Consider the following 16675-nt stretch of genomic DNA (forward strand, 5'->3'; position numbering starts at 1 on the left):
GTACGCAATTTTGAGGGTGTGAAATATCACTTGAATTATTGCAGCTGGGAGGAAGATACTTCAGTCTTCTATTTGTGCTACATTGAGGCAAATCCAAACAAGAATCACTGCAGCAATCTGAAAAGTTATATCAGTCAGATGACCCTTGCTTGCAAAGTGTTTGACGAAATGTCAAACAACTGAAGTATAAGGATTTTTTTGTGATTGAGGAAATTATAACCTATTGGGGTTATTTCAGTGGTATCAGAGCGGTTTCCTGCCAGCCTGATTGGGTTATTTCAGATTGAATTCAATTATCAGTATGGCTTTAACAGGAGACAAGGATTTGGAAGAAAGAATGCACAATGTAAAGAAGAAATTAGATTGTCCATTTCAGCGAACAGAGGACCTTCTAAGAACTTTGGAGGAGTTGGAAACTTATTTAGGCAAGTTTGATTAGTCAAAACCCGATGCTATGCAAACAACTTTATCTCCAGCATTTGGTTCGTTGGTTAAGTCCCGATTATTGAGACATCATGATGAGGTAATAAGACTTACAGCTCTCTCTTGCATTAGTGAAATCATGAGGATAATAGCGGGCCTTGATTCTTATGACGATTAGATTATGAAAGAGGTACTTCATGCCATGGTAAAAAGCTTTGAAAAGTTGGACAACATTCGGGACCCTTATTTCACAAAGAGGGCAAGATTACTTGAAGTATTTGCAAGGTGTAGATTTGAAAATATTATGCTGGCAATTGGTTGTATTAGTGACATTCGCAGGATGTTTAATACATTTTGGAATATTATGGACGAGTTTCATCCCAACAGAGTATTGGTATCGATGCACTCCATCATGTTCACAATCTTTTATGAGGAGGATGAGATTTCTAAGCTTTTGGCAAAAGACTTATGGTATGTTTGGACAAAAGAGAGGAATTTGTCACCTATGGCACGTACGTGGTTAAAGAGCCTGATTGATAGGCCTAAGGATCGTACCTTTCCTATGACAAGCAGAAACTTGTATGAGGAGTTTAACAGACATGCGGATTCGATACAGGGAGACATTAGCACATTTTCAAGTAATGGTTTATTTGCATCATCTTCACAGGCAGAAGGGGTTACAGAGGTTGTGCAGGTTGAGCCAGTTGCATCAGAAGGTGATATCACAGACACACCAGATTGCGTGATTGACATAGATAGTGATTCCAGTACAGTTGGGCTGAATGAAGTTACTGCAGTTGAGGATACTATCATGTTTGAGGATAGTACAGTTGATCAGACATTGAGCATTCATGACTTTGCTGAGAGAGAGTACCAGGCACAGTTAGATGCTTCGTCACATGAGGATGGTAGTGCTTCACACGATTTGTCCAGCCAGCTGAAGGTGAGCAAAGACAGTATTGTGACTTCATTATCTCATCATGACAGGATGCGAGATATGATAGAGGATCACATCCGGATGATTCAGCTACAGAGTAGACATAAGGGAGTTCAGGAAAAATCTTCTTGTGTTGACTTACAGGCGATTAGGGAAGGAATGGGAACGATGAAATTGAGTTATTTACATCTTCTATCAGATCGTGACCATCTTCTTAGCCTTGTTAGAGAATATTCAGATGCCCTGAGGAGGAAGGAGGAGAAAGTTGCCAAGCTTTCTCGCGAGTTTGAGGACACTCAAGCGTCTTTGGTGAATATTCCATTGGCATTACAAGACTGGGAGAGACATGGGGATAAGCATGGCATGGAGTTGAGTTTAGTTTCATCTTGCACTCCTTATGCTCAGCTTTCTGCGATAGGCGGATCAAATAATGTTGCTAGTTCATCTTGCATTCACATCCAGGATACAGGGACAATGTCATTCAGGTATGTGGAATTAGTTGGTATTGGTCATATTACTCAAGTGAGGAGTTTGCTTGAGTTACCAGCTGATTCTAGTTTACGGATATGGACTCGAGATTGTTTCATTGGCATATGGGATTCATTTGACTGGAGATCTTTAACACTTTTTGGTAGCAGTGATTGTTTGGGTGCTATCATGGATTTGATTAGCAGATTACACGGTGTTGTCTTTTCTTGTGCTAGCAGCTTGTCCGATGTTGGTATTAGTTTTTATACACCGGTATTGGGCTTTGTTCATATATCCAGTCGACCATTCTTGCTAGAATGTGTTGAAGATTTTTCATATTTGGCAGTGTGTACAGATGAGTCCCAGGATCATATTGGTCTTGATGACATCCAGGAGGATGCAGTGGACAGTTTTGAAGATTTAGCTTCCTTGACAATTTCTTTGGGTACAGAGGAGTTAGACAGCAGTACTACAGTTTTTGACACCCTGGATGTTGATAGGAACCTTGGAGTTGATTCGCGAGATATGGGTGACAATATTCTAGAAACCAGTAACTTTGAGGATACTCCTTTAGACAGAGCATCAGAGGAGGTTTGTAGGAGACAATCTAGCCTGTGCGATCACGTGTCTAGTCAGTTGAGAGTTAGTGAGCGAGACATTGTTACGGCTTGCCAGCATTTCGATGCTGTTCGACAGTTGCTAGCAGTTTATGGATGGGGTTCTCCTACTAGTGATGAGCAAGGAGGCCGTTATTTTCCCTTGATAGAGATCCACTCTTTATGGGATGCTATTCGGATTTTGAAGCAGGATTACTTACGATTGGTAGCCGACCGTGATCACCTGGTTGAGTGGGGAGGTACAGCCTATGAGGCACTCTTGGATCGTGAGGAGGAGGTGAGTGAGCTTACCTAGGAGCTCATAGTGACTACTGAGGCTTTGGAGGACACACAATGAGATCTACAGGAGTCACAGTTTCAGTTAAAGGAGTTGACCATGGAGTTGGAGCATTTGCGGTCAAAACCTGCCCCAGATCCAGTTCATTTGTCTATTGAGGTGGTTGGTGGTGAGTACAATCCTGCAATTGTTACTGCAGAACATGTTGTTGGGGCTGACACACATGTTCAGGATTTGGATGTAGCTGGTCCTAATAAGTTTGGGATACGAGTAGAGTCGAGTCTCCAGATTTATTCTTCTCAGACAGATGACAGTGTGGTACAGTTGATCGTGCCACCTTTATAGGGGAATCAGTTGTGGTGTGCAGGGGAGTATGTTGATGCTTCCTCGTATAATTTTTACCACACTGAACCGATCATGGAGTATTTGTTGGATAGTGCACGTGTTCACTCGCATAAAGTGTCAAAAGGTGTTCTCATCCGAGGTACTAGTGTTATTTGCAGATTGGTTGGGAAGATTATAGTGATCCTTTCTACTATGCTACCTCACAGAGATTATGAAGTGGGGTTTGTTGAGCGGAGTGCACAAGGTCCTATCCAGCCTACAGCCACTCGGAGTCAGAGATTGGAGCCATCTGTTGATTCCCAGTTCAGTTATGGTGAACCAGTAGCAGAGTTTGGGGGTTCCTACCGGCATTATACGGTGGGGTACGCTCATCATTTTCCTTTTGACCTAGAGATAGAAGATTTGATTTCACGTAGGTGTAGATCGGCTCCAGTTTCTTACCATCCATTATGGGATGGATTGGCACCATCTTTTGAAAATAGAATTGGTAGTTGCAAGTTACACAGCCTGCAGTATCGACACACCTAGAACAGTTTATCAGAGATTGGATTTGGTGGCAGTGACTCAGGTACCTATGGCTGTGTAGTTGGGTGCAAGTGTCAATTAGACAGGGACTTGAGTTTTGATAAAATCGATGTTTCAGTTGGCTTGAGTTTCGCAGAGAGGTTTCTTCTATCGGCATCTACAGTTGGTCTTCGGATGATTTTGTCAGTAATGTCGGTTGTTTGGGTGTTGAGTGCAGTTTCTCAGTTGCTGATTCTTGTATTGTTGATGTTGATGATTTCTCCACGGGAGTATGGTGAGGATTGGGATATTACACAGATTTCCATTTGGGATCCAAGCGGATTGATTGGTTTATGGTTCAGCCATTGCTTGGGGACAAGCAATTTCAGGAAGGGCGGACTGTCATGTCCCCATTTTTGGAGGCAGTTCGATTTAATTAATTTAATTAATTAGGTTGTCCAAAATAATGAATATTTTATGAGGATGACTAATTAATTATTTTAATTAAATAAATAAGTGATATTAAGTTAATTATTTATAAAGTTATCAAATAAATAAATATTAAAAGGTAACTTTATATTTAATTAATTTAATAAAGTGACTTGAATTATAAAATATTTTATAAAGTCACTTAATAGATAAAATAAAATAATGTTCTAGAAGTTTCTGGAGAAAGTGGAGAAAAAGAATAAATAGGCACCCCGAGCTTCATTCTATTCATCCAAATTTGTTGTTGTTGATGTTGATGTTTGTTGATGTGCATTGTGGAGCCTAGGGTTTCTGCAATAGTCACAACTGGCCATTGAGAACGAAAACTCTCAATTGGTACGCAATTTTGAGGGTGTGAAATATCACTTGAATTATTGCAGCTGGGAGGAAGATACTTCAGTCTTCTATTTGTGCTACATTGAGGCAAATCCAAACAAGAATCACTGCGGCAATCTGAAAAGTTATATCAGTCAGATGACCCTTGCTTGCAAAGTGTTTGACGAAATGTCAAACAACTGAAGTATAAGGATTTTTTTGTGATTGAGGAAATTATAACCTATTGGGGTTATTACATAAAACAACTGCTTGCTTCTAATTTATGACCTTGCTGTTCTCTTCCAGCATATGGCTGGTTCTTCCTATTGAGAATCTACCCTTTCCACTAGCTTTGCTTGTTTGTCTATTGATAATTTTTCTTCTTGTTGCAAAGTCTTGCCATGCTCAATTCATCTTAAGTATTCATTCTCAATTCATAATTAGACATTGCCACTTTTTTAATCTAGTGCATGGTAAACCAACATTACTGTGATTTTCTAATGCTCTGACACTTAGCTCCCCTTGTCTTAAATGTGTAACTTTTTTGACAATTCCAACTTATGATCAACAGGTGAAAAGTTGTCTTTCTGGTAGTCTTTTTCTTTGTGCTTTCTAGTTTGTTTTACCTGTAACTTTGTCCATTATAAGAGGCTGCATGACCTTTTGGCTTGGTCTGAGCCAGTTCTACTCTCTTGTGGGTCTTAATGTACTTTTTAATTTCTGTTAGTCAATCATCTAGCTCTCCAGGATTCAAACTACCTTAAAAGTTGGTAACTTCTGTATTTGTTTCTCCAATTCTTGAAATAGCTATCACGAGCTTATCATCTCCTTCATCTAATGCTATTTTCTCTTTTAGTAGTCTAGCTCTGGTATAACTTATTGTCACTTTGTCTTCTTACTCATCATTCACATTGTCTTTTACTGGAAAAACTTTTCTTTGGTCTTTAACAGCATCCAATCTTAATTGCACAACTGTTGGCAAGTCCACTTCATCCAGTATCCCTGTCACAAGGGCAACTTCTACCCTTCCTCTACTAAGGTTCTTTCGAGAGCCATTGTAATGTCCCCTTTCTGAAATAGGGTTTAACAATAGATAATAATTAATAAAATAAAAAACTAAATCAATAAATAAGTAAATAAATAAATATAATAATCAAGTTAATTAAGTTTTATGAAAGGTCAAGAGGCATGAAATGAAAAGTTGTGACACCCTTAAACATTGGATATAAGAGGGAGAATGGAACTTCATTTGAAAAGGGGGAGAGGAAGGAAGAGAACAGGGATGTGGATCAAGTAAGAATTAATGGAAGAGAACAAAAAAGTGAGAAGAAAATAAGGAAGTGACTCCTTCAAAAATAATTAAGGGCTGTGACTCTTTCAAAGAGTGGAAATTATGTAGTGTGGCTCTTTCTAATGGTAGAAATGATGAAGGATTGCGACTCTTCCAAATGATGGTAATTGTGAAAGGCTGTAACCTGTGACCATTGCAAAGGGCAGCCATTATGAAGAGGTGCAACTCTCCCTAATATTGGAAGATATAAAGGGGAGAAGGTTTCACTTGAGGAAGACATCCAAGGGAGAGCAACATGGAATAGTATATTATTTCTTGAAGGCAACAATGAAAAGTGTTGACCCTTTCATCAATGAAGTAGAAAATAGATCATTCCAATCATTCAGCAACTAGATACATGCAACGGTCCATCACATTGGCGTACAAACATTCAAGAACCAAACATACTCAGCAGACCATTATATCTGCAAACACAAATCATCAGGAAATATAGAAGCAAGATAACACCAGCACTCAAAAGGGCTAAGGCAATTCATAAGACTGTTCAGCACCTATACACAAGGATTTCTCTGCAGATCAGCAGATAGATTATATCATATCTGCCATTTCAGCATCCTTCCTATTTACAAGTAACTCTGATATATAAATTTGTTCACGAATAATAGATAATGTTGAGATGAATGTATAGAGCAGAATATGAGATGTCTACAACCCCCCTCATTGCTAAAGATTGAGGTGTAAGAGGAGGGTAAACAGGGTCATGTACGGAGGTCAAGAGGGCACTTGCATCATGTAAGGAGGCCAGGAGATCAATTAACCCCCTTGCGGCCTTGTTTCAATTCCACAAGGTGGCATGTGTCTTTGGAAGGATGAGCTATTGACAGGGAAAACATGTACAAGCAAAACACTAAACAAGTAAAGACAAGGGCTGTGGCATACATCCTGTCTTGGACCTAGTGTAGAAATGGCTCACGTTTCTTCCTCCAATCTCTGATACACTTTGCAATGTATTGATACTCTATGATTATGACATGATCTAACCCTAATCATTGATTGTGTATGTGTGTGTGTATATTTGTATATGTTATTTATATTATGATTGCAAAATTCAAATCCAAGATCACGATATTTAAAGAAATATCTACCTGGTAAGATGTAACCTTAAGCCTAATTTGTTGTGATTGTGCTTTTAGGGCAAATTAGGAAGAGACATCACAGCCATGTGGCCAACACAACTCATAAACAACCTTCTTTAATCTTTGATAACAATCCAACGTAGGTGGGTATTCTTTCTCAACTCGACTTGAATCTGAGCTCTGAAAAAACATGATGCAGTCAAAGAAAGAGAGCCTTATTAATGATGGCTTTATTCATGCAACTAAACTGACATTTAGACACATCCCTGATGCAATGTGAAGACACAATATTCTATGGTTTTAATCTAAATTTGAAAACAGATAGGGAACCATGAACAATAGAAACATTCAAAAATTAATGACATGCCTTCAAAAACTTGTGGTCATTCACTCAATCTCTATTTGCGAAATCTGAACTGTGGTTTTCTAGTCCTTTCCGAGTTGTCATTTCATTTTATAACAATTGTTGAAAAATCAATGAATCAATTGTTTTTCCTAGACCCGTTCTTCTGCACTCTCTCCCCTTCCACATTCTCTTGTTCCCACATGTGACTGCCTCCAGATATCCGAAAATAAGAAATTTACATTTTTTCCCTATCTTGTGGATGCTGATTACCATATGCCTGGGATGCTTCTGCATCAATATGCCACAACTGAACTTGGATCTGGTACTTTACCTGATTCAACTTTCAACATGCATTTAAGCATGTAAAATGCCTCTTGGGGATTTGAACATGGATCTCCACTCGGAAAGCCTGATGGTTTAGATAATTAGATTTGAATTCATTCTTTTTTTACAGTGTCAATGATGCATATTTTTTAGTTTAAAACCTTAGTTACCGGTTTGAGTTCGGTTCGAAATACAGGTTCCACGAACCGGTTTGCTGGTACGGCAAAATTTTGGAAAGAGTTTTGGGTTCGTTCCTACAAAAAGTGTAAAAATTATATATATATATATATACACATATTTATGAAGCCTAGAAGCATAGAGTATCATAAAATTATATGATGTAAACTCCACTTTGCACAAACTTCTTTTGCTCAATCACCTATTTACTCACAAAATCACCTGTTTGCACACCACAAATGATGTTAGAAGCCAAAATAACCTACTTACATTCACGTTTTAGGGCAACCAAAACTCAAAAATTATAAAATTTGCCCAAATTCGTCCTAAATTTGATCTGGGCTGCCAAAATTTGTCCGGGTTCGAATTCTGGACTGCGGGTTCAAACCAGCCTAGGGAAATCGAACCCTGATCGAACTTGGGTCGAAGTGGAACCGTATTTTGAACCGGTTTGAACCCAGGCAGGGTTCTTGGGCCAAAATGGTGAACCCGGGCAACTAAGTTTAAAGCGTCTAAACAACTCACTTTTTGTTGAACTTACCAGTTAGGGATTTATTAATACTTTTTCTTTTGCTAATTGATTCGGCTAAGTCTTGGCTGAGTAATGTATTAGGAATGGGGCTAACTGAGTGAGATGGAGTATTAACCTAAGGTCTTGCTACCGTAGTGCTTCTCTCATATAACTGATTTTAGCTTTTCAGCCCTATTGCTCTATTTTGTTATTCATGGACATTAATATTATGGCATTCTTTCTTTCTTATAACTGGCGTTTATTAGTTTAATACGTTGTTAAAAGTTAACTTGTGTTGTGTTCTATCTGACAGATAATTAATTTTTTATTTAATTTTAGATGGTTCAGTCAAAAGTGGGTTAAGTAATGTAGTGGGAATGTGGCTGATTGAGGGAGATGAAATTTAATGGTAGTGTATCTGGGGCTAGAAAACTGCAATTATTCTGTAGAGAAATACAGTGATTGATGTGCTTCCCTCATTTCTCGTGTCCCTGTGTTCTATATCTGGGTTGTGCTAATGTTTGGTATATAAATTTCTAGCAGCTCTTTGGCACTGGCTGATCTGCTTTCCTCATTCGTGTGTCTTTATGTTCTGTGTTTCAGTTGTGCTTATGTTTGGTACTATGAATTTCTGACAATTCTGTGACCATCTTAAAGCAAGCTTGGACTTAAAAGAGTCAAAATGGAGTTTTTTCTTGGGTCTTATGATGGTGCTTCCTTAGCTGTGAAGGACAATCAAATCCTTAGAAAGAAAACACTATTTAATATTGTTATGCATTCTCCAAAGTTCAAACATTGGCTAGCTATATACATACATCAGAAGTGTACTGATAGGGAAATTACAGTAGTCAGCTGTCAATCCACTAATCTTTCAGGCCAACAGGATCTTCAATGTTTATAGTGTGCATTTGTTCAAAGGTGTGATAATCTTGTCAAGTTGTTGGGCTGGAAAGTTGCAGTTCAAACTTTGAAGGTAGAACTTAATCTATATATCTTATATTTGTCCATGGTTTTACCAAGAAAATTTATCAATCAGGTATGCCATAAAAGACATGGTGGTACGTGGTGCACCTGCAATTGCCATATCAGCTGCACTTTCTCTTGCAGTAGAGGTTACCAATTTGGGTTCAATTGATTGGAAGGTGGATGATGCTGTTGCATTTCTACGAAAACGGTTAGAATACCTTGTTTCTAGGTAATATGGATAACTTTATCCTCTTTTGTTTGTTTCTAACAAATGCCAATTTAAGAAAATATCATGATACCTTACACATTTTTGAATTTGCAGTCGCCCAACAGCAGTTAACCTATCAGATGCTGCCAAAACATTAGATGATGTGGTCCTAAAGGCTTCCACTAAAGCCTCCAGTCCTGAGAGCATTTTTCAGGTGATTGTTAATTGTTGAAACATGATTCAATCATTTTTCTTGTTGCTCCTGTAACTTGGTCAGTAATGTATTTTTAAGCTGTGTATATAATTCATATATTCATGGCATGTTGACAAAATGAACTTGGAGTCATAAATGTGTATAATATATGTCCAGAAAAAAATAGTCAATTAGGTTTCCGATGTGTTAACCAAGCATTAGATTATGAGGGGCAAGTAAAAGATGCTAGTTTGATTGGCAATATCCTGAGAGTCCATTGGGATGGTGGGACCTCAAAATGTTGTCCAAGTCATATCAAACAATGCTAAAAGTTGTAGGGCAGTTGGGTCTATCAAGGGCTACATATAATCACATTTTTTGTACATCATGTGCAGTCCACTCAATCTAATTATGCAAAAAATTGGCCCACAAATTGACTGGGTCAAACAAGTTCACACGAAGGCCGGGTAGATTCAAATGTTTGCAATTAATTATCACTTATGAAAAGCCTTATTTAGGACCTTCTCCATATTGAAATGTTGAAGGTAATTTAAATTTAAAATTTAGTCTCCCATCTGTTCTTCCATTGCTTCTATTCTACTCAGATATGGCACCTTTGGTGGAGCGCTTGGGGTTGCTCTTGTCGGCATGCTTCCTCTTTGCCTGAGTTCTGGGCCCGCTTGGGTAGTGCTCCCTCCAAGTCTTCTTCTCGCCATGCTGCTTGGATTGCTGGCCCATTTTTCATGCTTTGGCATATTTGGTTGGAGAGGAATCGTCGCATATTCCAAGATGTTCGGCTTGGTGTTTTGCATCTTTGGTGGAAAATATCACATTCTCTCCAGGAAACTATTCTTGTGAAGTGTGAGCTTGATAGGGATATGGATCCGGTTGATCTTGCTATCTGTAATCGCCTCAATTTTCATCTGCAGGATGGGGTTGCGGCTCATAGGTTTCCTTCTATGTCCAGGCAGCTTCACCATCAGAGGAAGGGTCGGGTTAACCGGGATGGGCACTGGACTCCTCCTCCCTGTGGAGTTCTGAAAATTAACACTGATGGTTCTTCCCGTGGGAATCCTGGTCCGGCTGGTATTGGCGGAGTGGCTCCTTGTAGTTCTGGGGATGTTAAATTTTTCTTCTCAGTTCATAAGGGTGATTATACTAACAATCTCATGGAAGCTTAGGCTATTTTATATGCTGTGGAACAGTGTTGCTTGCGGGGATGGAGTAAGATTATTTGTGAGTCTGATTCCCAGGTGGTGGTGAACATGCTTTCTTCGCAAGAGCTTGAGGATGTTAGTTAGCAGCTGGCCACTGTTGTTAAGCAGATTCTTTTCTTCTCTTCCTCTTTTTAGTTCATTAGGTTCATGTATATTCCTCGAGAATGGAATAGAACTGCTGATTGCTTAGCCAAATGGGCTTCTAGTCATGATCCGGGTTGGAATATTAGGGATAGGGGGCAACTGTCCTTTGAGATGGTGCAAGAATTTGATGATCTTGTTGCTCAGGATCGAGCTCCTTGTTGAGCTCTCCTTGTTGTATTCCTTTCTTTCTTAATAAATTTTTACCCCTCTTTTTGCGAAATTTAAACTTTAAATTATTTGTAGTTGATACATGACATGTATGTTTTTGTCATTTTAGGTTTCCAAAGCACGGTTTGTATCTCACACAATCGTCTTAAGACAACTTGTGAAGTTGTGAGAGGCCTTGAGTGCTTTGGTCATCAACACCTTGTGGAGAGTATAGAAGTAGTCAAACAAAGAGAGCCCAAAAAGTACGAGTATGGATCCTTAATGATGAGCTGTGGGATTGTGTGGAATATGATTTGAGTTCCGTAGAGGGTATCATGAGCATGATTAGGTATGGTAATATTGACCACCCATGTCTAGGTGAAACTTTTGATGGCACAGACACCATCGTGAAGAGAATAAGAGCAATTATTGAAGCCAAGGAACATAAACCAATGGATACATTTTTCAAAATTGTGCATCAAATTTTGACCATTGAAACAAGATGGCCACAAACTTCTCTTAGCATTTTCTTAGTCACCAAGGTATTGTAGCAAAGAGGTACTTGCAATACCAAGGAGGGTGGCACCATATAGAGATGTGGAGGTTGCTGCTGGCTATAAGGCTGCATGTAGAAGATATATTCAGACAAAGAAATTCAAAATATTGTATTAAGGAAGTTTCGCCAATTTGCATTTTCAAAAAATTGTGATGTTTCCACTCTTCATACCAAATATAGGATGAGTGTTGATGCATGGTGGTGCATGGTCAAGGCTCCATTTTCTTGTAGCCTCTTACGATTAAAATTCTCTCACAAGTATGTATCTTTTTTTTTTTTTTTTTTTTATCGTTTTTCATTCGTTGCTATCATATTAAAATGTTTTTATTTTATAATTTATGATTTAACTTTTAAATTTTGATTCTGGTGTTGTAAAATTAAATACTAAATGTTTGCAAACTCAACAAGTTGCAAGTTCTTCTTTAGTTGAGTGTAATTGGAGTACATACTTTTCTATCCACTCAGTCAGGTGCAAAAAAAAAAAGTAGAGGATTTGGTCTACATACACTCGAACCTTCAAATTATTGTCATGTAAACAACTTGAATACAACTAGGATGTGACAAGGAATATGGATTTAGCCCTTGAGTATGCTGATTTAGATGCTACGATTGTACAGCTCGCCCAAGTCTCAGTAGATACTCACAGGTCAGCTCTTGCATGACTTGTGTGTAGCTAGTGGCCGTGGCAATCTAATAGATTGTGGTTCAAATGAAGGTGAACCAAATGTTGACTTTGATGCATTTGGTAAAGATGAACATGGATTTGGATATTAAATATGCCTTGTAATTTGAAATTTCATTGTGTAATGATATTTGAAGACTTGAATATTATCCTTTTTCGCAAATTATGAATAGGATATATGAGGTATTTAATTTTATTTATTTTTTGGATTTATGAGTATCTCTCTTCTTATAGCTAGATAAATTATAGTCACATTATATATTTATAACTTTTATGCGTCCCCCCTTAAACCTTGAGTTTCCTGTATGATGATGTCCTAGACACTTGGGGTTAGGTTTGGGCATCCCCTCCCTGCTGCTCAATCTCCCCCACAATGTGGGGATGACTAGATTTATAAATTTTTTTCTGGCTGATTGAAGGACACTTTCAGATCATTTCAAACATAGTATGGACAGTTTATGAGGGTTTCTAGGTCGCTAGTGCATACATTATTATTAGTTATGCTGACTATCCTAAATAAAACTCAGAACTGGGGTGTCTATGCTTGCAATTCATGTGGTGCTCCTGTCATATTTTTGACAAATTTTTCCATTTGTCGATTTGACAATTTTATTTAGTATTCCAATTTCTAATATTAACTAGTAATTCAATATTCCATGTATAAAACTTCAAGGTTCAAGTATATTATGGTCTGTATCTAGTATTTCAGACATTGTATTTGACATTTGGAATTCTGCTATTTTACTTCTTATACTAATATACATCTTTTCATAACTAGCATTTCAAGTACCATATGTATAGTGTATAGTTTATACAGCACCGCCCTTTGCCAACTTCCTCTGCCATCTCTCTAGCACCCCCAAAATTGAAAATCATTCCACTGTCATTGACTCTCGGTCCCTTGGGACCCATGTTGTATACATTGTTGAAAAGACCCACACAAACACAAAAGTTTGTAATGTATGCACATATTTATCCATATCCATGTCCAAAGAATCTCCTTTTTGCTGCACACATGTACCTGAATCCACATCCTCCATACACATACTCGAATTGACAATTTAGATAATACATGTGCTTTTTAACCAAACTATATATCTTAAGTTTTTACCGAAATGGCTACACCTTTAAAAGGATATTTGGAGATTCTATAATCCATGTTTGAGAAACCCAAATTTATTGTTTGATGTTTTTCACTTTTCTTTAAGTAAGCACTCTTATTGCACATGGTAATTTTTTCAAGAGTATACAGTTAGAAGATGCTATAACTGTATGAGTATCTATTGCTACCATGTAATAGTTTGCCCGCTAATATTTGCATTTTCATTAACTACGTTGTCATCGAGTCATCTATTTATTTATTTTCTTCGGTATGATTTTTTTTTTATATCTTAGGTTTGTTTATCGTACTGGGTAAATAAATCAATGCGTACAGATGATAGATGAGAACAACAAAACTTCTTTTATTCACACAAGCCAAAGATATTACATTATGCTTCCTAAGATGATTACAATGCTTCCCAAAGGGGCTATATATACATCCCGAGGAACCTTCTCGAAGGTGTCCGTCAGCCACATACAACATGTCGGCTACATAATAAGAACCTTCCCGAAAGGGTCCGTTGGCCTCATACAACATGTCGGCTATACAATATCTACCGACGATATCATCCCCCACAAAAGAAAAAGTTGTCTCCGGACGACAATTACAAAATATCTGAGACAAATTAACAAACGAAATACATTAACTGACTAACTACAACAAGATAGATATGCCACATCACTTTCACATTTGTCCCATGCCTGCACCAAACTGATCTCTAACCCATATTGCATCTGTAGCCACAGTAAAAGAAAAAGTTGTTTTCGGATGACAATTACAAAATATATTGCATCTATAGCCACAATACGGTCTCCTTAGTCAAGCTGACCTTGACAGCCACTTGTGCCACTTTCTTTGCTTCCAATTTGTAATGTCCCCTCTTTAGTTCGACATGGCATTGATCATGGATTTGCCTATTCCAGACTCTCGTAGGCAAATGGTGTGGAGAGGGAGTCAATTCTGCGGATCAGATGGTCATATCTTGCTCTTGAAGAAGTGTTAAGAGGTTATATTTTATTATTATGTGTTATTGGGGCCTACATGTTATAATTTTAAGTTGAGTTGCACTTTTTATTTTATAAAATTACTTTATTATAAAAAGTGCATTATAATGAGATTTTATAAAGGATGTTTCTAGAAGTTCTAGCAACTTCTTAGAAAAGTGAATAAATAGAGGGCTGGGCCTCTCATTTGGACATGCTTGGATTTGAGATTTCTTCTACTTCTTCCATTGTGGAGCAAATTTGTAGTCTCTTGGGTCTACAAATTATTATTTGATCTTTGGGAACGAATCATTCCCTTGGATTGGCGACTTTGAGGGTGTGAAATATCACCTGAATTGTTGCATTTGAGGAGTTGGTAATGCAGCCATCTCATTTGGACTTCATTGAGATTCAGTTATAAGGGTTTACTTTGGTTGGAATAAGGGTTTCAGTTGTGCCCTAGCATTTGTGGATTGATTAACAGGGTTTGTAGACACAGTTGTGCATTATTTTCAGACTGCCAGTCCAGGGTTTGGACCCACGTTTTTGCTCATAACTCCTAATTGGCTTGACGGATGAATTTCATATTTTAGGGGGTTATTCAGCAACCCTAGGCGCCCAGATTTATTGCTTTTGGAGTGACAAAAAACGCTGCAATATTTTTATCTAGCAGCCGTACCAGGCCGTACCTATACGGCCCTGTCAGTTGGGCAGCAGCAGCAATTTTGTGAGTCAGTTTGGGGCAGATTGTGAGGTCTTCGTGTGGCATTAATCCAGCATTCATATCCGGCAAAATTGGAGCTATTCCAGGTGCACAAAATATTGATTGCCAAAATATTGCATGTTAAGGATTAGAACAGTCAGCACTGTCATTGCATAAATAGTTATTTCTAGTCATTAATAACTGTTGTAAAAGTTTCGTCATTTGCATTCCAAATCTGAACTGGGTTATTGTTCATGTCATAACATTGCATTGTCAAGAGCTTGATGCATTAGAAGTGCATAGTTGTGACAGTCTCTCATTGTAATCAGTTCTATTTGCTGTCATAAAATCAGAATTGCATTGGACTTCATATTTGAGTTTCATATTGTCATCTATCTCGTAGATTGGTAGTGTTATAATCTGGAATTGTTGTTCATACATTATTGGCATCATATATTGAGGTTTTGTTGTACAACAATTAGTAATATTGCAGCCTTATTCGGTTACATGCCAACTGTTTGACAAAATTCCTAAGTCCAGTTTGAGGGTTTCAGTGGCCTTTATAGTAAGAGTCATTACAGCTGTGATGTCCCCAGAGTGGGCCCCTAACGGAAGGTGACGTAGGCCTGTCCGTGCGGTTTGTCGCTACCATGTGTCCGGGGTCCTCGCCAGTGAGGCTATCCTGGGGTTGCCCCCTTAACGCGGGGAGGTGCCGTTTACTAACAGTCTGGGCTTTTGGTACAACCGTTACACCAAAAGCCCAGACTGTTAGTAAACGGCACCTCCCCGCGTTAAGGGGGCAACCCCAGGATAGCCTCACTGGCGAGGACCCCGGACACATGGTAGCGACAAACCGCACGGACAGGCCTACGTCACCTTCCGTTAGGGGCCCACTCTGGGGACATCACAGCCCACCACGCTCCACGGGTCTTGACCTCGAGACCTCCGGCTCTGATACCAAGTTAGTAACAGTTACACCAAAAGCCCAGACTGTTAGTAAACGGCACCTCCCCGCGTTAAGGGGGCAACCCCAGGATAGCCTCACTAGCGAGGACCCCGGACACATGGTAGCGACAAACCGCACGGACAGACCTACGTCACATTCCGTTAGGGGCCCACTCTGGGGACATCACACAACTCTGGGTCCACTGAGCCACGTGTCGCTGTACTGCCTTCAACTGGATGATCAACTCCTCCTGAGCTCTCCATGCATCCATTAAGACAGCTTCACGGCCAACACCTACTCCAAGTGCCTCAAAGCGTATCACCCTTCTCGAAAGGCTTGCTCTGTTGTTCTCTCCACCACTTGTACACAGACACTTCATGCTTGCAGCAGCTCCAGGTCTCATCAACTGGTCACACTTCCCATGACTGATATTCGCAACGACTGGGGGTCTAGGTGGCAATGCCCCCAGCGGGGTCGAGAGGCAATGCCCCTCGCCGCCAAGACCAAATTAGCGCTCCAAAACCCACACAAAACTGCATGAAACACACTAGTTTTGTGATTTCTTCTGATCCCACACTCTTTCTGGCAATTGCTGATGCTTCCCCTTCCCTTTGGCATCATCCGTTACTCATTCTGAGCATACTTGATTTGTCGACGTTTTTTTTAGA

The 16675-nt window shown here is 39.1% G+C and overlaps 1 protein-coding gene across 4 annotated transcripts in view; it reads left to right on the plus strand.

Moving 5' to 3' along the window:
- The window catches only part of LOC149563790 (NagB/RpiA/CoA transferase-like superfamily protein), a 119301-nt gene that overhangs the window by 79602 nt on the left and 23024 nt on the right, over positions 1–16675 (plus strand). For 3 of the 4 annotated variants that reach the window (XM_089826921.1, XM_089826923.1, XM_089826922.1), the window contains 2 exons: positions 9197–9355; positions 9449–9548. In XM_089826921.1, coding sequence (XP_089683047.1) covers positions 9197–9355; positions 9449–9548 — 259 coding nt within the window. Of the gene's footprint in view, positions 1–9180; positions 9356–9448; positions 9549–16675 lie in introns of all 4 variants that reach the window. The other variant, XM_089826924.1, reaches the window with a different exon arrangement.

This window comes from Cupressus sempervirens, chromosome 4, assembly GCF_028749045.1.
Source record: "Cupressus sempervirens isolate cs-2001-9-10 chromosome 4, ASM2874904v1, whole genome shotgun sequence".
In the NCBI taxonomy this organism is placed as follows: domain Eukaryota; kingdom Viridiplantae; phylum Streptophyta; class Pinopsida; order Cupressales; family Cupressaceae; genus Cupressus; species Cupressus sempervirens.